This window comes from Heterodontus francisci, chromosome 4 (genome assembly GCF_036365525.1).
Source record: "Heterodontus francisci isolate sHetFra1 chromosome 4, sHetFra1.hap1, whole genome shotgun sequence".
Lineage (NCBI taxonomy): Eukaryota > Metazoa > Chordata > Chondrichthyes > Heterodontiformes > Heterodontidae > Heterodontus > Heterodontus francisci.
In genome coordinates, this window is record NC_090374.1 from 46,490,989 (window position 1) to 46,517,182 (window position 26,194).

Below are 26,194 nucleotides of genomic sequence, written 5' to 3' on the forward strand. Positions count from 1 at the left end.
AGTGGCTCTCTTCAGTTTGGAAGAGCAGAGTAGCTGATCCCCATTAGACTGACTCATAATTTTCAAGATGCGGAATTTCTTCTTATAGATAATTTTTTAAAAATCCAATCTTGGGGTGCAAATGGAGAAGTGCAGCTATAAGATGGCAATTCTGCCTCACCCTCAAGCAAGCGACAATTAATATATTAAAAAATTGAGTTGAAAGACTACAATCTAACCTCAGGGTCAGAGTAAATGCACAAACTGAACTCTGGTCGGATTTTAACATACTGCCAGGTGTCCATCTTTGTCAATGTATTGAACAAAACAAAAACTGTTACTTTCTCAGATTTATTGCGTATTATATCTCAGCACATTCTAAACATCTAAGTAAAGTCTGCCATCCAAGGCAAAAGCTGAAACGGTTTCTTCCAATTGGATTGTTTAACCAATATAGTGATCACAAACATAATTTAAGATGTTAAAAAAGAACATTGAAAAAAAATCTGGGAGGACAAACATGAGACTTTCCTCTACGCTTGTGTTTTAAGTCAACTCCTCGGACTTTCTTGTCAAGATCCAACACCACTCCCTTGTAAATCCAAAAAGTTTGCAAAACTCCTCCAGTAACACTGAACACAGTACTTCCACTAACTCTGCACCAACAAAAGAAAGTCAAAAGCACCTCACCTGGAAGTTGGATGCCCTGCCCTTTATACAGCGCTAGTGAGGATCCCTCATGCAACTGAATGCATATTCAGCTGGAAGCCATTAAGACACGGCGTTAACTGAACATGTGCATTCCAAAATGGCAGACTGTCCAGCAAATTTGTGTTAGAGGTGGTTTGATATCAAGATCCGCGCACTCTGCATGCTTCCGGCACATGCATGGTATGCCTACGCTAGCATCCTTGCAGGCAGGGTGTGCTGTGAGGCCACTCAGGAAGTGGCCGGAAGCGTCCTGACTGACATTTTTGCAGTTCCGGGTTTCTGTATTGCCAGCACCAGCAGCACTATGCAGCTCAATTTCACAGCCCTAGTCTCTTTTGCATTTTAGAACCACTTTTAATAAATAAAAACATTAAATTAAATCTGGACTATATTAAAACAATAAAATTCAATTTGCAGTGAAAGTTTTGTTGCCGTTGGTATATTTACCTTCTTGTTTCTGAGGTAGGCCTTCTTGGCAGAAATGCGACTACGTCGAGCCTCTAGTTGGCGAACTTTCTGCTGCAGCTTCAGCAGCTCCATTTTCTGTGGGATCACTGACGATGCCATATCTTCTGTTGCCTGCATGGCTTCCATGCTTTCATAAGTGTCATAGTAAACAACTTCTTCTCGTTTCTCTGTAGATGAATGCCAATAATAAAGTCAAGAGCTAAAATCAGCAGAGGCCCTAGAGGAGTATAGAAAGTGTAGGGGGGTACTTAAAAAAGTAATTAGGAGAGCAAAGAGGGGACATTAAAAAACACTGGCAGGCAAGATAAAGGAAAATCCCAAGGCGTTTTATAAGTATATTAAGGGCAAGAGAATAACCAGGGAAAGAGTAGGGCCCATTAAGGACCAAAGCGACAATGTGTGTGTCGAGCCGGAGGATGTAGGTGAGGTTTTAAATGATTACTTTCCATCTGTGTTCACTATGGAGAAGGACAAAGTAGGTGGAGAGATCAAGGAGGGGGATTGTGATATACTTGAACAAATTAGCATTGAAAGGGAGGAGGTATTAGCGGTTTTAACGGGCTTAAAAGTGGATACATCCCCAGGCCCAGATGAGATGCATCCCAGGCTGTTATGTGAGGCAAGGGAGGAGATTGCAGGGGCTCCGAGACAAATTTTCAAATCCTCTCTGGTTACAGGAGAAGTGTCAGAGGACTGGAGGATAGCGAATGTGGTACCATAGGGTAGTAAAACATAGAAACAGAGAAAATAGGAGTAGGAGTAGGCCATTCGGCCCTTCGAGCCTGCTCCGCCATTCATTTTGATCATGGCTGATCATCCAACTCAGTAGCCTGTTCCCACTTTCCCCCCATATCCTTTGATGCCTTTAGACCCAAGAGCTATATATAACTCCTTCTTGAAAACATACAATGTTTTGGCTTTCTGTGGTAGCAAATTCCACAGGCTCACTACCCTCTGGGTGAAGAAATTTCTCCTCATCTCAGTCCTGAAAGGTTTACCCCGTATCCTTAGACTATGACCCCTTGTTCTGGACTCCCCCACCATCGGGAACATCTTTCCTGCATCTACCATGTCAAGTCCTGTTAGAATTTTATAGGTTTCTATGAGATCCCCCCTCACTCTTCTGTAGTAGGGATAAACCAGTTAATTACAGTCTGGTGAGTCTAACATCAGTGGTAGGGAAACTATTGGAAAATATTCTGAGGGACAGGATTAATCTCCACTTGGAGAGGCAGGGTTTAATCAAAGATAGTCAGCATGGCTTTGTCAGGGGGAGATCATGTCTAACAAATTTGATTGAATTTTTCGAGGAGGTGACCAGGTGTGTAAATGAGGATAAAGCAGTTGATGTAGTCTACATGGATTTCAGTAAGGCTTTTGATAAGGTCCTCATGACAGATTGGTCAAGAAGGTAAGCGCCCATGGGATCCAGGGAAATTTGGCAAATTGGATCCAAAATTGGCTTAGCGGCAGGAGGCAGAGGGTGATGGTCAAGGGCTGTTTTTGTGATTGGTAGCCTGTGACCAGTGGTGTATCACAGGGAACGGTGCTGGGACCCTTGCTGTTTGTAGTGTGCTTTAATGATTTAGACATGAATATAGGAGGTATGATCAGTAAGTTCGCAGATGACAGGAAAATTGGTGTTATCGTAAATAGTGAGGAGGAAAGCCTTAGATTACAGGACGGTATAGATGGGCTGGTAAGATGGGCAGAGCATTGGAAAAGGTTATTTAATCCTGAGAAGTGTGAGGTGACGCATTTTGGGAGGACTAACAAGACAAGGGAATATACAATGGATGGTAGGACCCTAGGAAGTACAGAAGGTCAGAGGGACCTTGGTGTACTTGTCCATAGATCACTGAAGGCATTTGCAGAGATAGATAAGGTGGTTAGGAAGGCATTTGGGATACTTGCCTTTATTAGCTGAGGTATAGAATATAACAGCAGGGAGGTTATGATGGAGCTGTATAAAACACTAGTTAGGCCACAGCTAGAGTACTGTGTACAGTGCTGATCGCCACACTACAGGAAGGATGTGACTGCACTGGAGAGGGTGCAGAGGAGATTCACCAGCATGGTGCCTGGGATAGAGAATTTCAGCTATGAAGAGAGACTGGATAAGCTAGGGTTGTTTTCCTTAGAGCAGAGAAGGCTGAGGGGGGAGCTACTTGAGGTATACAAAATTATGAGGGGCACAGATAGGGTAGATAGGAAGAAACTTTTGCCCTTAGCGGAGGTGTCAATAACCAGGGGGCATAGATTTAAGGTAAGGGGCAGGAGGTTTAGGGGCGATTTAAGGAAAAGTTTTTTCACCCAGAGGGTGGCTGGAATCTGGAAAGCACTGCCTGAGGGGTGGTGGAGGCAGGAACCCTCACAACATTTAAGAAGTATTTAGATGAGGACTTGAAACGCCATAGCATACAAGGCTACGCGCCAAGTACTGGAAAATAGGATTAGAATAGATGCGCTCGATGGCCGGCGCGGACATGGTGGGCCAAAGGGCCTGTTTCTGTGCTGTTTAACTCTATGACTCTATTAAAAATGGCTTACTCTATGAGCCTGGGATAAGAATCCTAGAACTTTGAAGGGAAATTAATTAGGCACGGTCTCTCCATTTCAAAACCACCCTCGTCAACCCTTCCTTAAAAACCTACCCTCCACCGCTCTTTCCTTGCATGCTACCACCGCATCTCCAACCTCCCTTTATGCTCCTTGAACATCTTGTCACTTCCCAAATCCATGTCTACCATTCTGCAACTCATGTCTGAATCTCCCGAATCGGGTTCTCACCCCGCCATAGTACTGAAATGACCTTAATCAAAGCCACAAATGTCATCATATGCAACTGAGGATAGTACACTATCCCCCTTGTCATACAGTCATAGTTATAAAGCACAAAAACAGGCCCTTCGGCCCATCGTGTCTGTGCCGGCCATCCAGCACCCAACTATTCTGATCCCATATTCCTGCACTTGGCCCGTAGCCTTGTCTGGTAAGGCGTTTGAAGTGCTCATCTAAATACTTCTGAAATGTTGTGAAGATTCCTGCCTCCATCACCTCTTGGGCAGTGCGTTGCAGATTCCAACCACCGTCCGGATGAAATTTTTTTTCCTCAAATCCCCTCTAAACCTCCTGCCCCTTACCTTAAATCTATGCCCCCGGTTCTTGACCCCTGCGCTAAGGGAAAAAGTTTCTTCCTATCTAACCTATCAATGCCCCTCATAATCTTGTACGCCTCAATCATGTCTCCCCTCAGCCTTCTCTGCTCCAAGGAAAACAACCCTAGCCCTTTCGGTCTCTCTTCATAGCTGAAATGCTCCAGCCCATGCAACATCCTGGTGAATCTCCTCTGCACCCTCTCCAGTGCAATCACATCCTGCCTATAGTGTGGTGCCCAGAACTGTACACAGTACTCCAGCTGTGGCCTAACTAGCCTTTTATATAGCTCCATCATAACCTCCCTGTTCTTATATTCTATGCCTCAGCTAATAAAGGCAAGTTTCCCATATGGCTTCCTAATCACCTTATCTACTTGTGCTGCTGCCTTCAGTGATCTATGGACAAGTACACCAAGGTCCCTCTGACCTTCTGTACTTCCTAGGGTCCTACCATCCATTGTATTTTCCCTTTCCTTGTTAGTCCTCCCAAAATGCATTACCTCACACTTCTCAGGATTAAATTCCATTTGCCTCTGCTCCGCCCATCTATATCTCCCTGTAATCTAAGGATTTCCTCCTCACTATTTACAACATCACCAATTTTCGTGTCATCTGCGAACTTACTGATCATACCTCCTATATTCAGATCTAAATCATTAATGTACACTACAAACTGCAAGGGTCCCAGCACCAGCCCCTGTGGTACACCACTGGTCACAAGCTACCAATCGCAAAAACAGCCCTCAACCATTACCCTCTGCCTCCTGCCACTAAGCCAATTTTGGATCCAATTTGCCAAATTGCCCTGGATCCCATGGGCTCTCACTTTCTTGACCATTCTCCCATGCGGGACCTTATCAAAAGCCTTACTGAAATCCATGTATACTACATCTACTGCTTTTCCCTCATTGACACATCTAGTCACCTGCTCGAAAAATTCAATCAATCTTTCTTGTCCTTCTTGACGTCTCTGCAGCCTTTAACATGGTCAACCGCACCATCCTCCTCCAACGCCTCTCCTCTGTTGTCCAGCTCGGTGGGACTGTCCTTGCTTGGTTCCAATCTTTATCTATCCAATCATAGCCAGAGCATCTCTAGCAATGGCTTTCTTATCTTGCTGCACCACCCCCCCACCCCCCCCCCCCCCCACCCCCACACACTATTACCTCTGGAGTTCTCCAAGGATCTATCCTTGGCTCCCTATTCCTCATCTACATGTTACCCCTTGGCAACACTAGGATATGGTATCAGGTTCATCATACATGCTGATGGCACACAGCACTACCTTTTCAACAGTGCTCTCAACCCCTCCACTGCTGCTGTGTTGCCACACTATTTATTATTTAGTGAATGCAAATCCCAGGAGCCAAACGATAGCCTCATTTGCTGAGTTTAAGGTGATTAGTCCGCCACTTAGTCTGTGGAGGGGACACTCCTCAGTAACGTGGAGCATTGCTTGTGTCTCTCCAAAAATGCATAAGGCCCCAGCAGTGGAGGTTAGCTGCGCAGGGGCCCTGGCTTGTCCTGAACCTGTTTAGCAAAGACCACTCTCGCCGTGGTAGTTCAAAGCCTGCCATTCGACAAATGGAATTTGTAACAAGGAACTTGTTAGTGACTTCCCGTGTTTCCCATTCCTTAATCCAAGGGATGTCTGCTAGTAGATCTTGCTCAGGAAGGTTGCTCCATAAGGGGCACCAAGATGGAAGGCGAGCAATAGGTGGATTGAACATGTCATTATGGAGTGTTAAGTGAGGTGCAACATGGATGGTTTCAACCAGCTTGTGGATTTTCGTCAATGGATGTGTGGGGGAGTGATGTTTGTGAGCACAGGAAGCCAGGGGAGGGGTGTCGAGCTGAGGGTTTCAGTTATGAGGCGCATTGTTGCATTCAATTGAGTATCAACATGATGTGTGATGACCTATGCCAGACAGGTGCACAGCACTCTGCTGCTGAGTATGATAGGGCAAGTGTCGAAATCCGGAGTGTTGTGGCAGCAGCACCCTACGCAGACCCAGCAAGTTTGGATAATAGGTTATTTCTGGTTTTGAGCTTTGCTGCTGTTTTCTTCAGATGCTCCCGGAAGGACAAAGTCCTAACCAGAGTCACTTCCAAGTATGTTGGATTGGGATCATGCTTTAGTCTCTGACTATCCATGTAGATATGCAATTCTTTTTTGGCACTGGTACTGTGGAGGTGGAATACACTGGATATGGTTTTAGAGGGATTCGCTGTAAGGCACCATGTGCTGCAGTAGTCTGTCAACTTTGTAACATCTTATCCTGCAAAGCATATCTCCGGAAGTAGAGACCATCCTTCATGTCGACCAAGGTGGTTTCTATAAGAGGTGCAGCACATGTGATCAAGTTCTGGCACTCACCACCGACATTGAAAATGGCTTCCAAAAGAACCCGAAAACAGGCATAGTGCTACTGGACCTCACTGTGAGACAACATGTGCTGCATGTTCTGGTCCAGGGTGCAGAAGGATGGAGCTTGGGTAGCACGACAGATGTCAGCAGCATAGATGAACTTGCGAGTAGGTCATTTGTATATATGTTGAACAGTGTTAGGACTAGCACTGAGCCCTGTGGTAGTCCGTTGGCCAGTCTTTTCCACGCACTTCTCCCTTGTCCAAGGTGGACTCTAAATCGTCTGTTGTGAAGGAGTGTTTCTACAACTGTCCTGCCCAGGTTGGAAGCATTCTGGACAGCTTTAGGAGCAGGCCATTGTGCCACATTGCATCACAGGCATCTGTGAAGTCCACGAGCAATATGCCTGTCTTCAGGTTCATTTGGAAGCCATTTTCGATGTAGGTGGTAAGTGCCAGAACTTGACCGCATGTGCTGCGCCCTTTACGGAAATCAGCTTGGTTGACATTAAAGATGGTCTCTACCTCTAGAGATACGCGTTGCAGAGTACGATGCTCAAGGATCTTAAAGCACACAGGAAGTAGTTGATAGCTGGCCGCCGGTATGAGATCTTTTCTGGGTTTTAGAATGGCAATGATTTTTGCCACACACCACACCTTCGGGAGTGAGTTTGAGCTGACTAATCTTGTGTAGAACTGAGTCAGCCAGACACGAGCACAGGGGCCAAGTTGCTTCAAGACTTTTTTTTTTATTTAGAGATACAGCACTGAAACAGGCCCTTCGGCCCACCGAGTTTGTGCCGACCAACAACCACCCATTTATACTAACCCTGCAGTAATCCCATATCACCTACCTACACTAGGGGCAATTTACAATGGCCAATTTACCTATCAGCCTGCAAGTCTTTGGCTGTGGGAGGAAACCGGAGCACCCGGCGAAAGCCCACGCGGTCACAGGGAGAACTTGCAAACTCCGCACAGGCAGTACCCAGAATCGAACCTGGGTCCCTGGAGCTGTGAGGCTGCAGTGTTAACCACTGCGCCACTGTACCACCCCAATGGTGCAATGTTGTCATAATCCGCTGCTTTGCCACATCTCAGGCCCTTTAATGCTTTTTCCAGTTCTGTGATCTTGAAGGGATGAGGACTACCATGCTCTGCATGTTATTGGGGTTGTTTTTCAGTTCATTACATATAATGCATTTTGTTTTCTTTTCCAACACTGCCCTCGCTACATGGAGCAGATGATAGCAATTTGGTTCAGGGTGACTAATGGGCAGTTTAGTACAGGTGATTTTTGAGCTGCTCCAAGGCGGCGTATCAGGCTCCAGCAGTCCCGACTGGAATGAGCGAAATTAAGCCCTACTGTCGTCTCCTCCCATCTGGCGCGGCGCGCAGCATTGAGAGACCTGATGAGGTGGTCTGCTATATCAGGATCACCAGATGATTCATATTCCTTTAGGAGTGCTCCGCTCTCTGCAACAAAGATGGGACGTAGATGGGTCAGTAGCCACGAGGGTTGGCTGTGCAAGCAGCCTTGTGAATGACACCACAAAAGCGCATATATGATTCTTCCATCGATATATTATAGATAGGTATAGTTACAATGGTGCTATCCAAGGTCTCGCAGTATTTTCGCCAATCTGCTTCACAGAAGTTCCATCGCATCTTCCTTGCACTGCTGATGACTGGAAGGCAAAGGCCAATGTTAATGAGCAGTGGCCTGTGTTGACTATGTTGGAAGTCATCCAGGACTAGGCACTGTGCTGGTTGAGGGTGACCATCAAGGGAATGGACCCAGCACAGGTCAGGTGAGCATTTCCGACCCCATCTGACTGAATGGAACGTTCCCCGTTGCTTGGGGTCATGTATGATGGTGAGGTCGTTTCTGGAGACCCACTCTAGGAGCTGTTCACCATCTCTGTCTGGTACTGAGTAACCCCAGTCAGTGTGGCGGCTGTTGAAGTCTCCCATGTAGGTGGCTGTGTGAGGTAGTATTGGCAGAACTTGCTGTTCCCAGCTGGCACGTGGAGGCTTGTACATGTTTGCAATATGGAAACTGCCAACTTGAATGGTGTCACAGAATGTGGTTGATGACAGGGCGGCTGTAACTGCAATGTCGGATCGGACATAAGTGGCACAGCCGTGTTTAGCATGAAGGGAGTAGCACAGTAGGTCAAAGTCTTTGATGTAATAGAGACCTGCTTCTTCAGTTCTAATATGGGTCTCTTGTAGGCAAATGATGTTGATGGAGTGTTGGGTGGCAAGACATTCAATGAGGTTTCACTTGGCAGCCGATATGCTCTCAACATTAAGTTGTAAGATTCGGAGAGCATGCCCTAGTGCCATAAAGCCAAAGGGCTGTGTGTTGAGACTGGTGGTTCTGGGGTGACTGAGATTCCGCAAGGGGTCTCTTTCGGAGTCCTTTAACTTTCTCTTGGAATTCTGTCTGCTGGTAGGATCATTTGCTTCCCCAGGGATGCCTGGGTACTGATTGGGGGCATGATATGAACACTGATCCATTGTCCCCCACTGCCACCCTGCCTCTCTGGCATTAGAAATTATCTTGGGAAAATCGAAGCCATCGTCTCAGCCTCTGCCAGAAACTCCATTCTGGTCACCAGTTCGCATCCCCTCTCTGGCCACTATCTCAGGCTGAACTAGGTTGTAGGTGACCTCAGCATCCTATTTGACCCTTAGGTGAGATTTCATTGGTATATTCTGTGCATCAAGACTGCTGACTTATATCTCAACATAACGTGTTTCTACCTCTACCTCGACCCACCTGCTGTTGAAACCCTCATCCATGTTTTTATTACCTCTGGACTGGAATATTCCAATGCTTTCCTGCCCAGCCTCCTATCATCCAAAACTCTGCTGCACACATACTAACTTGCACCAAGTCCCATGTAACTATTGCACCTGTGCTCACTGACCCACACTGGGTTCCAGTCCACCAACATCCAGTGTTCAAATCCATCCACGGCCTCACCCATCCCTATCTCTGCAACCTCCTCCAGCCCTACAACCCTCCAAGAATAGTGTTCCACCAATTGTGGCCTCTTGTACATCCCCAAATTCTTGCATTCATACTTTTGGCTGGCTAGGCATCAAACTCTGGAATTCCTTCTCTAAACCACTCTGCCTCTCCACATCTCTCTCTCCTCCTTTAAAATGTTCCATAACACCTCTTCCTTTGATCAAGCTCTCAATGTCTCCTTCTTTGGTTTGGTTTCAATTTTTGTCTGATTATGCAAATAACCCAAGGACATTTTTCTACGTTAAAGGTGCCAATAGAATGCAAGCTTTTGTAGTAGATTTTTTTTCCACCAGCCCTTCACATTCTCCGAACAGGGTTTTCGACTGACTTCTGCTTCACAGCTATTCCCGAAAAGCCGCCAAAGAACTAAAACAATACTTCCTATTATTTCTTGTTATGTGTACAATCATATTGTGGAAAGTAGTGAAAACATACAAAAGCAGAAGGGAAACCGGTATAAATTTGATGAGCTCAAGACCCTCCAAGTATAACTGCCAAAGTTGCACTATCAAGAAAACTAGCAGGACTATTCTTTATAAACCTTGAAGTTGGCCTGAAAACCAGATTCTCCTAACAAAATTGTAAAACCATTTCCAGGGCCCATTTTTTCATAGGAACAGGAGTATGCCATTCAGCCCGTCGAGCTCGCTCTGCCATTCTAATAGATCATGGTTGATCTTCCACTTCAATGCCTTTTTCGCACACAATCCCCACATCCCTTTCTGTCATTTGTATTTAGAAATCTGTCAATCTCTGCTTTAAACATACTCAATGACTGAGCTTCCACAGCCCTCTGGGGTAGAGAATTCCAAAGATTCACAACCCTCTGAGTAAAGAAATTTCCCCTCATCTCTGTACTAAGTGGCTTCCCCCTTATTTTGAAATTATGACCACTGGTTATAGACTCCCCAACCAAGGGAAACACCTTACCTGCATCTACCCTGTCTATCCCTTTAAGCATTTTGTAGATTTCAATGAGATTACCTCTCATTCTGTGAAACTCTAGAGAATACAGCCCCAGATTCCCCAATCTCTCTTCATAGGACAGTCCCGCCATCCCAGGAACAACTCTGCTGAACCTTCGTTGCACTCCCTCTATGGCAATAATATCCTTCCTAAGGTAAGGCAACCAAAACTGCACACAGTACTCGAGATGCGGTCTAACCAAGGTTCTATACAACTGAAGCAAGACTTCACTACTCCTGTACTCAAATCCTCTTGCAATAAAGGCAAACATACCATTACATTTTTTAACTGCTTGCTGCACCTGCATGTTAGCTTTCAGTGACTTATTGACGAGGACACCCAGGTCCCTTTGTACATCTACACTTTCTAATCTCTTACCATTTAAGAAATACTCTGCCCATCTATTCCTTCTACCAAAATGGATTCAATTCAATTTTCCGATTTGCTTTAGCTTCTCTTCATATAAAGTTTGACTTCACTAACTTTGAAAAATATCATCTTAAAATGGCACCTCTGGCATATCAAAGCATACACATATTACTTTTATAGTTACATAATTTGTTTCTGAATATTATACAAATATTAATAGAAGATAGTAAGTGTAATAATTTTGACAGACTATATATTCTAATTATATTGATCACCTGAACTATTTAATTGAGATTGTGTGTTATAGGTCATCAATTGTGACTCAGAATAGAGAACATATCTCATTTTACATGGTACATCCTCATTGTTATATTCACTAACACAAAAAATTGGTTTATTTTTCAAGGTAGAAGAATCTTGCAGTGTCCCCTCTTTTATCTCACCATCTGTCTTGCCAGGTCTGGTACTTCCAGTAGCTGGAGATAAGCAGGCAAGCAGACTGTGCCCAAGCCTTTGGCTTCAGGAGATGGGCAACAGAGGTGTGGTTAAAACTACACTTTCTTTTTGCTCTCTGCACGGAGGGGAAGGATGTTTTCCCACAGCAAATCAACAATGATGAATTCAGAGGTGTGGGGCCTGCAGAAAACAAATCTATGTACTTACACTTCATGAAATTTGTGCTCCAACATACTAACAAAGTTAATATAATTATTAGAAAAAGCAGTGCCAGCATGAAGAGAAACAAAGGATAGACATCAAGATGGCTCTCAACCTACTTGAATCACTTTACTTCTCCTGCACAAAACTGAGTTAAAAACCACTTTCCACCACACCTGCAATGAGCCTCTTAATGCTTTCAAGTTGTGCTGTTAACAGTAGCTCCTCACATTTCAGGATCTCAAACTGCACCTCATACAACTGAAGCTGCATGTCGTAATAGTCAGCCTCCAGCCGGTCCAGCCGTGCTATGGCATCTGTGCCACTCTGAAGGCTCTGCATCTGTTTTAGAGGAGAAAAAGTAAACAGGTAAGAATGGTACATTTTACATTACATTGTTCATTATTTGCAAAGCTGCAGTGGGGAGGGTGGGGCACGCAAATAATGTGAATCCAACATTCATAGCGCTGTCCTCAATCAAACTAGATAAACTCAGCAAGTAAACATAGGGCAAATACACAAGTTTCCAGATGCACACTTTTATGTTTCAGGGAAAGACTGCATATAAAAGCATCACAAATGTATTGAGAATGAATAACTGCTGAACATTATCAGCCATCCTGGTAATCATATCAGGGTTAACAATCACTGTTGAATTGAGCAGACAACGCACATTCTAGCAAAATTACGTTCACTTCAAATGTTGAAATCATCAGTTTTAAATACAAATTTGCATCAAGTTCTCCCTGTTTCAATCAGATTTTACTGCTTTTCCCCACTGATCAGACAAAGCTGGTTTCAACCAACAATCATATTAACGTCTCTGATCATGACCACATCTTTATTATGTCCCATTGTTTGACATAGTTGTATCCTTTACATCATTCACTTCATAGTTTCATAACTCTCTATATTTTAAGAGTGATATGGTTTCGCTATTAGACCAAAAATTATGCTTTCATGGCACACAGACATTGGAATCACTGACTATAGATCCCAGGAAAATCTAATTTCTCCTCCTTACATTTTATTCACAATATTTATTTACTTTTATGTACATCAATGTTGTAATGCTATAAACATACGTCATCTTTAAGTGCCCGCTTTTTCTGCTCCAGGCAGATCTCTTTCGCTCGCATCAGCTGTAGTGTTTCCTTTGCAACTGCATACCGAAGCTTTTCCATCCTCTCTACTGCCATGGCCCAGGCTGCCTTCCCACATTTCTTCTGGTCGGCACGCATCCGATCATACACAGCTAAAAGAAAATGAACAAGACCTGTCAAAATAATACAAATAGGGGGTAGCTATCTTATTATTTGTGCCTCTCTATGGGGATGCAGCCTAAAATATCAACGCTGTCTATTTTTGGGTTTGCCAGAATGCTCTTTATACTACAGCAGCTTCTTTGGTGACTCTGACACTTGCAAAATCTATGGGGAAGATTGCAGGAAGTGTCCAACTGTTGCTGACTTGGCAGGTTTACAAAGAACAGCCCAATGTTTTCTTAAGTTTTGGACTATAAAGCATTAACCACTTAACAATTTTCACAAACTGTTTTATTAAATAGACATATTCCAATTTTCTACACCCCATTTCATTCTCCTTTCAGAACGGTCACTATCCAACCTAAGTACAGCTATATATTGAATTGTGATTAAAAATGACAAAGAAAATCTCCTTCTCCAAAAGTCAAAATATTCATTTGCTTTTATGCACTTCAAGTTGTAAGGCAGGTAGATGGAGTTAAGATACAAATCAGTCATGATGTAACTGATTGGCAGAATAGGCTCAAGGAGCTACTGTTCCTATTTTCCTATCGCAAATTAGATTTATACTAGGAAGGCAATTAGGCCTACCTTAGCACATCCATCCAAAAAGGTTTTATTTTTCCCCATCAAGGTATCCAACTATGATTCCAAACTTGTTGCTTCCATCATCCTAGCTGGGAGTCCATTCCACGTGTTGATTACTCTTAGAGTCATAGAGAGATATAGCACCGAAACAGGCCCTTCAGCCCAAGTCCGCGCCGACCCATTTATCCTAATCCTACGTTAATCCCATTTTTCCCCTCTCACTTCCCCACCTTCCCGCAATTCTCCTACCACCTACCTACACTAGGGGCAATTTTTTTTTTTTACAATGGCCAACTTACCTATCAACCCGCAGGTCTTAGGCATGTGGAAGGAAACCAGAGCAGGGAGAAAACACAAACTCTGCCCAGGCAGTAGCCAGAACCAAACCCGGGTCACTGGAGCTGTGAGGCTGCAGTGCTAGCCACTGCGCCGCTCTTCTTGTGAAAAAGAACTTGCTGCCTTTTACTAGTTTTAACCTGCACTCCTTGTCCCACTGCTACAGTTTACTTTGAAGTTAAATTCCAAATCCACCTTTTCTACACCATTTTAGCTTGTTCACCTCTTTTCAAGGCTTAAAAGCTCAAGTTCATCCATTGTTTGCTTCTGCATACCTTGATCTTTTAACATGAGGGATCAAGCGAGAGGCTTTTCTCTGAACTGCTTCTGGGACTTGAATGCCATCATTGTATCTCGGCACCTAGACCTAATTGCAGTACTTATTCAATGTGTGGTCTGAACAGAGCAATTTCTCAAACATAACTAAGTTTGCTGAAGCTTAACATTCTATCTGCTTTCTTGATTGCTGCTATGTAGTGAGCAGATGTGTTGAGTCTACTTAGATCACTTTAAGCTCCATCTTAAGGTATATCGCACCAATTATTGACTATTTACGTCACTCATTTTTTTTATTCCTCTGTGGAGCATTTTATACTTCTTCATATTAAATTTCATTTGCCATTGTTACTTTGGCTATCTTGTAATTCTCAATCTCCCTCTTCAGATTGCACTGCCCTCCTGGTTTGCAAATTTGATAATTTACATTGACTTTCTGAATCCAAGTCAGAGTAAATTAAAAGTTATAAGTATCCCAACACCATTCAATGAGCAAATAAAGGGAAAAATCATGCTTGATTTGACTTTTTTTTTCCCCAATTGGTTTTTCATCACTGCACACATTTGAATTATTGATCGCTTTAGTAGCATTATCAATGAGATATCCCTCACTCTGGTACCTTGACCTCCCACAATTTAGTTTAAAGTCATTCGCTGTATTTACTTCTTCTGTACCATCAACTATCCTATAAACATATATGTCATTTTTCAGACACCTTTGGTATGATAGTCAAGCAGTCTGGATTAACTATAGAGAATGTGAGGTTTTTCCCTTTTGAATACAAATATCAGCTTGGCTCAGCGATTACACTTCTGGCTAAGTCAGAAGATTGTGGATCTAAGCCCCACTTGGGCACAATTTATTTTTTAGGTAGACACTATATGCAGTACTGAGAGTGCGCCACTGGCCTAAGTGCCATCAAACAACATGTTAAACCAAATGCTCTGCCTGCCTGTTCAGGTGAACATAAAAATTCCCATATACTACTTGAAGATCTCTTCCAGTGTTCTGGTCAACATTTACTCCTCAATGAATATTACCAAAAATCGCACTGCAGTCATGCAACCTTGGAATGTGCAAAGTGGATGCAAATTTCTCAACATAATAAAAATGATCACACATCAAAAATATTAGTGATTGAAAAGTGATTTGGGATGATCTGAGGATGTGAAAGTAACTAATTCTATTATTGGAGTATGTAACCATTCAGAATATCTCGTGCTGATTCTGTTTCAAGAACAAAGAACAAAAGAACAAAGAAAATTACAGCACAGGAACAGGCCCTTCGGCCCTCCAAGCCTGCGCCGATCCAGATCCTCTATCTAAACATGTCGCCTATTTTCTAAGGGTCTGTATCTCTTTGCTTCCTGCCCATTCATGTATCTGTCTAGATACATCTTAAAAGACACTATCATGCCCGCGTCTACCACCTCCGCTGGCAACGCGTTCCAGGCACCCACCACCCTCTGCGTAAAGAACTTTCCACGCATATCACCCCTAAACTTTTCCCCTTTCACTTTGAACTCGTGTCCCCTAGTAATTGAATCCCCCACTCTGGGAAAAAACTTCTAGCTATCCACCCTGTCTATACCTCTCATGATTTTGTACACCTCAATCAGGTCCCCCCTCAACCTCCGTCTTTCTAATGAAAATAATCCCAATCTACTCAACCTCTCTTCATAGCTAGCGCCCTCCATACCAGGCAACATCCTGGTGAACCTCCTCTGCACCCTCTCCAAAGCATCCACATCCTTTTGGTAATGTGGCGACCAGAACTGCACGCAGTATTCCAAATGTGGCCGAACCAAAGTCCTATACAACTGTAACATGACCTGCCAACTCTTGTACTCAATACCCCGTCCGATGAAGGAAAGCATGCCGTATGCCTTCTTGACCACTCTATTGACCTGCGTTGCCACCTTCAGGGAACAATGGACCTGAACACCCAAATCTCTCTGTACATCAATTTTCCCCAGGACTTTTCCATTTACTGTATAGTTCACTCTTGAATTGGATCTTCCAAAATGCATCACCTCGCATTTGCCCTGATTGAACTCCATCTGCCATTTCTCTGCCCAACTCTCCAATCTATCTATATTCTGCTGTATTCTCTGACAGTCCCCTTCACTATCTGCTACTCCACCAATCTTAGTGTCGTCTGCAAACGTGCTAATCAGACCACCTATACTTTCCTCCAAATCATTTATGTATATCACAAACAACAGTGGTCCCAGCACAGATCCCTGTGGAACACCACTGGTCACACGTCTCCATTTTGAGAAACTCCCTTCCACTGCTACTCTCTGTCTCCTGTTGCCCAGCCAGTTCTTTATCCATCTAGCAAGCACACCTTGGACCCCATGCGCTTTCACTTTCTCCATCAGCCTACCATGGGGAACCTTATCAAACGCCTTACTGAAGTCCATGTAGATGACATCTACAGACCTTCCCTCATCAATCAACTTTGTCACTTCCTCAAAGAATTCTATTAAGTTGGTAAGACATGACCTTCCCTGCACAAAACCATGTTGCCTATCACTGATAAGCCCATTTTCTTCCAAATGGGAATAGATCCTATCCCTCAGTATCTTCTCCAGCAGCTTCCCTACCACTGACGTCAGGCTCACCGGTCTATAATTACCTGGATTATCCCTGCTACCCTTCTTAAACAAGGGGACAACATTAGCAATTCTCCAGTCCTCCGGTTCCTCACCCGTGTTTAAGGATGCTGCAAAGATATCTGTTAAGGCCCCAGCTATTTCCTCTCTCGCTTCCCACAGTAACCTGGGATAGATCCCATCCGGACCTGGGGATTTGTCCACCTTAATGCCTTTTAGAATACCCAACACTTCCTCCCTCCTTATGCCGACTTGACCTAGAGTAATCAAACATCTGTTCCTAACCTCAACATCCGTTATGTCCCTCTCCTCGGTGAATACCGATGCAAAGTACTCGTTTAGAATCTCACCCATTTTCTCTGACTCCACGCATAACTTTCCTCCTTTGTCCTTGAGTGGGCCAATCCTTTCTCTAGTTACCCTCTTGCTCCTTATATATGAATAAAAGGCTTTGGGATTTTCCTTAACCCTGTTTGCTAAAGATATTTCATGACCCCTTTTAGCCCTCTTAATTCCTCGTTTCAGATTGGTCCTACATTCCCGATATTCTTTCAAAGCTTCATCTTTCTTCAGCCTCCTAGACCTTATGTATGCTTCCTTTTTCCTCTTAGCTAATCTCACAATTTCACCTGTCATCCATGGTTCCCTAATCTTGCCATTTCTATCCCTCATTTTCACAGGAACATGTCTCTCCTGCGCGCTAATCAACCTCTGTTTAAAAGCCTCCCACATATCACATGTGGATTTACCTTCAAACAGCTGCTCCGAATTTACATTTCCCAGCTCCTGCCGAATTTTGGTATAGTTGGCCTTCCCCCAATTTAGCACTCTTCCTTTAGGACCACTCTCGTCTTTGTCCATGAGTATTTTAAAGCTTACGGAATTGTGATCACTATTCCCAAAGTAGCCCCCTACTGAAACTTCAACCACCTGACCGGGCTCATTCCCCAACACCAGGTCCAGTATGGCGCCTTCCCGAGTTGGACTATTTACATACTACTCTAGAAAACCCTCCTGGATGCTCTTTACAAATTCTGCTCCATCTAGACCTCGAACACTAAGTGAATCCCAGTCAATGTTGGGAAAATTAAAATCTCCTATCACCACCACCCTGTTGCTCCTACATCTTTCCATAATCTGTTTACATATTTGTACCTCTATCTCACGCTCGCTGTTGGGAGGCCTGTAGTACAGCCCCAACATTGTTACCGCACCCTTCCTATTTCTGAGATCTGCCCATATTGCCTCACTGCTCGAGTCCTCCATAGTGCCCTCCTTCAGCACAGCTGTGATATCCTCTTTGACCAGTAATGCAACTCCTCCACCCCTTTTACCTCCCTCTCTATCCCGCCTGAAGCATCGATATCCTGGGATATTTAGTTGCCAATCATGCCCTTCCCTCAACCAAGTCTCAGTAATAGCAATAACATCATACTCCCAGGTACTAATCCAAGTCCTAAGTTCATCTGCCTTACCTACTACACTTCTTGCATTAAAACAAATGCACCTCAGATCACCAGTCCCTTTGCATTCATCATCTGCTCCCTGCCTACTCTTCCCCTTAGTCACACTTACTTCATTCTCTAGTTCCTTACAGGCTTTAGTTACTACCTCCTTACTGTCAACTGACCTCATTTGGTTCCCATCCCCCCCTGCCACATTAGTTTAAACTCTCCCCAACAGCGTTAGCAAAAGCACCCCCAAGGACATTGGTTCCAGTCCGGCCCAGGTGTAGACCATCCAATTTGTAATAGTCCCACCTCCCCCAGAACCGGTCCCAATGTCCCAAAAATCTGAACCCCTCCCTCCTGCACCATCTCTCAAGCCACGCAGTCATCCTGACAATTCTTTCATTTCTACTCTGACTATCACGTGGCACTGGTAGCAATCCTGAGATTACTACCTCTGAGGTCCTACTTTTTAACTTGGCTCCTAACTCCCTAAACTCTGCTTGTAGGACCTCATCCCGTTTTTTACCTATATCATTGGTGCCTATGTGCACAACGACAACTGGCTGTTCACCCTCCCCCTTCAGAATGTTCTGCAGCCGATCAAGCTATTCATCCAGGGGTATTCAGTATTTAGGAAGGACAGACATAAAGCAAAAGGTGGTGGAGTTGCATTGCTGATTAAAGAGGAAATTTACGCAATAGTGAGAAAAGATATTACCTCTGGCGATGTGGGATCTGTATGGGTAGAGATGAGAAACACTAAGGGGCAAAAAACGTTTGTGGGGGCTGTATATAGACCCCCAAACTGTCGCGGTGATGTTGGGAATGGCATTAAACAGGAAATTAGAGACGCATGCGATAAAGGAACATCTGTAATTATGGGTGACTTTAATCTGCATATAGATTGGACAAATCAAATTAGTCACAATACCGTAGAGGAGGAATTCTTGGAGTGTATCCGGGATGGTTTTCTGGACCAATACGTTGAGGAACCAACTAGACAACAGGCCATTCTAGACTGGGTATTGTGTAATGAGAGAGGAATAATTGACAATCTAGTGGTGCGAGACCCCTTGGGGACGAGCGACCATAATATGATAGAATTCACCATCAAGATGAAGAGTGACGTAGTTGATTCTGAGACAAGGGTCCTGAATTTTAGTAAAGGAAACTACGAAGGTATGAGGTGCGAGTTGGCCGTGATGGATTGGGAAACGTTACTTAAAGGGATGGCGGTGGATAGGCAATGGCAAACATTTAAAGAGCGCACGGATGAACTGCAACAATTGCTTGTCTCTGTCTGGTGCAGAAGTAAAACTGGGAAGGTAGCCAAACCATGGCTTACAAGGGAAATTAGAGATAGCATTAGATTCAAGGAAGCAGCATATAAATCTGCCAGAAAAAACAGACCTGAGGATTGGGAGCAGTTTAGAATTCAGCAAAGGAGGACCAAGGGATTGATTAAGAAGGGGAAAATAGAGTACGAAAGCAAGCTTGTGGGGAACATAAAAACTTGTTTATATAGGTATGTGAAGAGAAAAAGATTAGTGAAGACAAATCTAGGTTCCTTACATTCAGAAACAGGGGAATTTATTACGGGGAACAAAGAAATGGTTGACCAACTAAATGCATATTTTGGTTCTGTCTTCACAAAGGAGGACACAAATATCATACCAGAAATGTTGGGGAACACAGAGCTTAGTGAGAGAGAGGAGCTGAAGGATACCAGTATCAGTAGAGAAATGGTGTTGGGGAAATTGATGGGATTGAAGGCTGATAATCCCCAGGGCCTGATGGTATGCATCCCAGAGTACTTAAGGAAGTGGCCCTAGAAATAGTGGATGCATTGGTGGTCATCTTCCAAGATTCTATAGACTCTGGAACAGTTCCTACAGATTGGAGGGTAGCTAATGTAACCCCACTATTTAAAAAGGGAGGTAGAGAGAAAGCAGGGAATTATGGACCAGTCAGGCTGACGTCGGTAGTGGGGAAAATTCTAGAGTCCATTATCAAAGATTTTATAGCAGAGCACTTAGAGAACAGTGGTAGAATCCGGCAGAGTCAGCACGGATTTACGAAAGGGAAATCATGCTTAACAAATCTACTAGAATTCTTCAAGGATGTAACCAGTCGAGTTGATGAGGGGGAGCCAGTGGATGTGTGACCAAACGCAAATTGTGTGACCGCTTTGCAGAACACCTCTGCTCAGTCCGCAAGCATGACCCCAAACTTCCGGTTGCTTGCCATTTTAATTCACCACCCTGCTCCCATGCCAAAATTTTTGTCCTTGGCCTGCTGCAGTGTACGAGTAAACCACAACATAAGCTCAAGGAACAGCACCTCATCTTCTGATTAGGCACTCTGGACTCAATATTGAGTTCAACAATTTCAGAGCATGACTGCCTTTTTATTTTATATCAGGTTTTTGCTTTTGGACAGAGCTGTTCATTATTCTGTCATTAACGCTCTCCCTGGACTAATGCTCGTCTTTTAATACAACTATTAGCATTCCTTTTGCCTTTGTTCCGTGACATCTTTGTCATTTAATCTCTCCTGCCCTCTGCCCTATCACATACCTTCCCTTTCAAAGAACAAAGAACAGTACAGCACAGGAACAGGCCATTCGGCCCTCCAAGCCTGCGCCGATCCTGATGCCTGCCTAAACTAAAACCTTCTGCACTTCCGGGCACCGTATCCCTCTATTCCCATCCTATTCATATATTTGTCAAGATGCCTCTTAAACGTCTCTATAGTACCTGCTTCCACCACCTCCCCCGGCAGCAAGTTCCAGGCACTCACCACCCTCTGTGTAAAGAACTTGCCTCGCACATCCCCTCTAAACTTTGCCCCTCTCACCTTAAACCTATGTCCCCTAGTAACTGACTCTTCCATCCTGGGAAATAGCTTCTGACTATCCACTCTGTCCATGTCGCTTATAACTTTGTAAACCTCTATCATGTCGCCCCTCCACCTCCGTCGATCCAGTGAAAACAATCCGAGTTTATCCAACCTCTCCTCATAGCTGATGCCCTCCAGACCAGGCAACATTCTGGTAAACCTCTTCTGTACCCTCTCCAAAGCCTCCACGTCCTTCTGGTAGTGTGGCGACCAGAACTGCACGCAATATTCTAAGTGTGGCCTAACTAAAGTTCTGTACAGTTGCAGCATGACTTGCCTATTTTTATACTCTATGCCCCGACCGATGAAGGCAAGCATGCCGCATGCCTTCTTGACTACCTTAATTTAGTCAAGCTTTCTGATGATAGTTTTTGGTATTTTTCGCACCAACTGATCAATGTTTTCAAATATTCTTCTACAGCCATGACCACCTCACATATGTCCTTGGACACTGGAGAGTTCCCTCATTTGAGCATCCACCTCACTCATGTTATTCTGTTAGATCAGGAAAAAACATTTGATCTATTACACAGAACTCTCCAACATCAAAAAAGCTCCAGGGCATTTAAGAAAAGGTTGTGCTTCTAAAACTGTAATACTGTACTATCTCAACAAACCAAGGATAGGAAAAATAACCTTTACTGGTATGTTTATTATTTTCTCAAGAATCTGAACAACTGCTTGAATTTCACAGTCTACATTCAGAAACATGCATAGGCCCACAAATGACCAGAATAACCAATTCATCCATATCATGATTCAGGGATCTGATATTTCATCTAAAAACATGGGCACTTTGACTGGTCAGTGAAATGCAACACTTTGTGGCCAACTGTCTCTTCCCTATTGAAATTAAATGTCATTTGACTGCAACAACAACTACTATTTTCATTTATACAGTCCCTTTAATATAGAAAGCCAGAAAGGCCAGGCTAAACAGAATAGAGACCTGTCAGACAGCTTCCCTGTCTCCAATGGTGTTAAGCAAGGGTGTGTTCCGGCACCGACCCTTTTCTCTATTTTCTTCAGTATGATGCTTCAAGAGGCAAAGGCAGGCTTGACAGCTGGCAGTCTCTTCAACCTGCGATGACTACTGGCACACACCAAAATCACAGAAAAGCTTATCGTGGAGCTTCTGTTTGCTGATGATTTCACTCTTCTGGAACACATGGAGGAGGCAATGCAGCTCATTGTTTCTTTTAGGCAACAAATGCCTTTGGCCTTGCTATTAGGCTAAAGGAAACAGAAGTGCTGTACCAACCATGGCCCCGAGGAAATTAAAATCCACCAGTGATCAGCACTGACAGTAGAGACCTCAATGCAGTAGAACAGTTTATCTATCGAGAATGATTTGCATTTATATATAGCGCTTTTCATGACCAACAGATATCTCAAACATTTTAAAGTCAATGAAGTACTTTTTTGGAAGTGTAGTCACTGTTGTATTGCAGGAAACAAATCTGGGTAGCATTATTTCAAATGATGCCACTGTCAACAAGGACATAGACAAATCGATTGTCCAAGGCCAACAGCTCCTTTGGTTGCCTCTCTAAGCGTCTCCAGCGAAACCATTCACTGCCCACCTACCAAAATTCAAGTATACACAGAGGTTGTCATCACCACCCTCTTTAATGGGTCAGAATCATGGGTCTGTACAGAAAAGAAATGTGACTGCTGGAGAGCTTTCATCAACGCTGTCTTCAATCCATCAACATCAGATGGCAGGACGACATCACAAACGATGATGTCCTCAACAGAGGCAATATGCCCAGCATTGAATGCATTCACTTACAATGCTAATTGTGCCGGGCAGGACATGTGTCATGCACCAAGGATTCCAAAGGCAATGGTTTATGGTGAATTATGCTCCAGTAAGCGACATCGAGGTGCACTGTGCAAAAGCTTCAAAGAGCAGCTGAAAACAGTTCTCTCTGGCTGACAATGACGAGTATGGGAGCAGAGGGTTGCTGACAGAGACAGCTGGTGCACAACAACCAGGAAAGCAGCCTACAAGTTCGAAACAGATGTGAGGTTGTTGAAGAAAGACACAGACAATGGAAGGAGCCTGGTCATACCAGAGGCCCTCCAAAACAGGAGGTTTTTAAAAAAGGTTAAATGGGATGTGGGTGTCGCTGGCAGGCCAGCATTTGTTGCCCATCCCTAATTGCCCTCGGCAAGGTGGTGGTGAGCTGCTTTCTTGAACCGCTGCAGTCCATCTGGTGCAGCTACACCCACAGCGCTTAGGCAGTTCCAGGATTTTGATCCAGCGACAGTGAAGGAATGGCGATATAGTTCGAAGTCAGGATGGTGTGTGGCTTGGAGGGGAACTTGCAGATGCTGGTGTTCCCACGCGTCCGATGCCCTTGGCCTTCTAGGTGGTAAAGTTGCAGGTTTGGAAGGTGCTGTCAAAGGCGGCGTGGTGAGTTGATGCAGTGCATCTTGTATATAGTATACACTGTGGGTTTTCGTTCTTCTTCCCCCACCTCCTTTTCACTTGCTCAAAGACTATTGCACTTCTAACCTTTGCCAGTTCTTATGAAAGGTCACAGACCTGAAATGTTAATCTTGTTTCTCTCACCACAGGCGCTGCCAGATTTCCAGTATCTGCAGTAATTTTGCTTTTATCACATTGCTGTTTGTCGGAGCTTGCTGTGCGTAAATTGGCTGCCGGGTTTCCTAGATTACAACAGTGACTACACTTCCAAAGTATTTCATTGCTGTAAAATGCTTTGAGAGATCCAGTGGTCGTGAAAGGTGCTACATAAATGCAAGCCCTTTTTTTTCTTTCTTTACCTTAATGAATGCTTTTTGAAAATCCAAATACACTACATCCACAGGTTCCCCCTTATCCATCTTACTAGTTACATCATCAAAAAACTCCAACAGATTTGTCAAACACAATTTCTCTTTCATAAATTTGTGTTGACTTTGCTTAATCATATTATGAAATTAGTTCAGCAGTTCACTCTGGCCCTGATAATGGTATATAATACCTATCTTTCCTATGAGATGATCTCCACCTCAGCCAGAAACAGGTCCAGCTCTTGCTTGAAGCAGCGAAACGGCATCCTCTGCACAAGGTGGCAGCCTGTACCACTATTATCTGGGAAGAAATCAACCTCCTGACTTCAACCTAGATCTGCCCTTATGCAACTTAAAACAGTGCCCTCCACAACCTATTTAATTGGAACAAACTGTATATTCAAACACAATATAATCTTATAAATCTTGATCAAATCAGCTCTAAATCTACGCTTCTCTAAAGTGTAGAGTCCCAGTTCTTTTAGCCAATCTTAACACAGATTCTTCTTTTTGCAGCGGCGACAGGGAGAGCGAGGTGGCAGCTGGGTAAGTGAGTTTACAACTTATATAAACTTACCTTTTTGTTTTGGCAGTTTCTTTTTGCAGCGGCGACAGGGAGAGCGAGGTGGCAGCTGGGTAAGTTAAGTCCTATATATTTGGGCAGCGGCTGAACCCGACACACTACACCTGTAGTGTCTCCCACCCGCCCTGCTCATCTAACCAAAAAAAAAGGACTCGGTGGTGTGCAGATAAGGTAAGGCTTTTCCTATTTTTTTTTTTCGTGTGATTGGTAAAAATTTTTCGTTCCTTTTTCATTTATCTAAGTTAAGACTAAGTTAAGCTTAAGATTAAAAATGGCAGGAGATCTCAGACCCGTGTTATGCTCATCTTGCTCAATGTGGGAGCTCAGGGACACGGCTGATGTCCCTGATTCCTTCACCTGCTGGAAGTGTGTCCAGCTGCAGCTCTTGTTAGACCGCATGACGGCTCTGGAGCTGCGGATGGACTCACTTTGGAGCATCCGCGATGCTGAGGAGGTCGTGGATAGCACGTTTAGCGAATTGGTCACACCGCAGATTAGGATTACTGAGGGAGAAAGGGAATGGGTGACCAAAAGGCAGAGAAAGAGCAGGAAGGCAGCGCAGGTGTTCCCTGCGGTCATCTCCCTCCAAAACAGGTATACCGTTTTGGATACTGTTGAGGGAGATGGCTCACCAGGGGAAGGTAGCAGTAGCCAGGTTCATGGCACCGTGGCTGGCTCTGCTGTTCAGAAGGGCGGGGAAAAGAGTGGAAGGGCTATAGTCATAGGGGATTCGATTGTAAGGGGAGTAGATAGGCGGTTCTGTGGTCGGAAACGAGACTCCCGAATGGTATGTTGCCTCTTAGGTGCACGGGTCAGGGATGTCTCAGATCGGCTGCAGAACAGTCTGAAACGGGAGGGTGAACAGCCAGTTGTCGTTGTGCACATAGGCACCAATGATATAGGTAAAAAACGGGATGAGGTCCTACAAGCAGAATTTAGGGAGTTAGGAGCCAAGTTAAAAAGTAGGACCTCAGAGGTAGTAATCTCAGGATTGCTACCAGTGCCACGTGATAGTCAGAGTAGAAATGAAAGAATAGTCAGGATGAATGCGTGGCTTGAGAGATGGTGCAGGAGGGAGGGGTTCAGATTTTTGGGACATTGGGACCGGTTCTGGGGGAGGTGGGACTATTACAAATTGGACGGTCTACACCTGGGCCGGACTGGAACCAATGTCCTTGGGGGTGCTTTTCCTATCGCTGTTGGGGAGGGTTTAAACTAATGTGGCAGGGGGATGGGAACCAAATGAGGAGGTCAGTGGACAGTGAGGAGGTCAGTGGACAGTAAGGAGGTAGTAACTAAAGCCTGTAAGGAACTAGATAATGAAGTCAGCGTGACTAAGGGAAAGAGTAGACAGGGAGCAGATGATGAACGCAAAGGGACTGGTGGTCTGAGGTGCATTTGTTTTAATGCAAGAAGTGTAGTAGGTAAGGCAGATGAACTTAGGGCTTGGATTAGTACCTGGCAGTATGATGTTATTGCTATTATTGAGACTTGGTTGAGGGAAGGGCATGATTGGCAACTAAATATCCCAGGATATCGATGCTTCAGGCAGGATAGAGAGGGCGGTAAAAGGGGTGGAGGAGTTGCATTACTGGACAAAGAGGATATCACAGCTGTGCTGAAGGAGGGCACTATGGAGGACTCGAGCAGTGAGGCAAGAT

At 44.3% G+C, this 26,194-nt stretch overlaps 1 protein-coding gene across 1 annotated transcript in view; it reads right to left on the reverse strand.

Annotated features, from left to right (window-relative positions):
* jmy (junction mediating and regulatory protein, p53 cofactor) overlaps nucleotides 1-26,194 on the reverse strand; it is a 213,561-nt gene that overhangs the window by 26,090 nt on the left and 161,277 nt on the right. The window contains exons 4-6 of the mRNA XM_068029461.1: nucleotides 12,801-12,970; nucleotides 11,892-12,057; nucleotides 1,138-1,325 (exon numbers count right to left, since the gene is read on the reverse strand). Coding sequence (XP_067885562.1) covers nucleotides 1,138-1,325; nucleotides 11,892-12,057; nucleotides 12,801-12,970 — 524 coding nt within the window. The remainder of the gene's footprint in view (nucleotides 1-1,137; nucleotides 1,326-11,891; nucleotides 12,058-12,800; nucleotides 12,971-26,194) is intronic.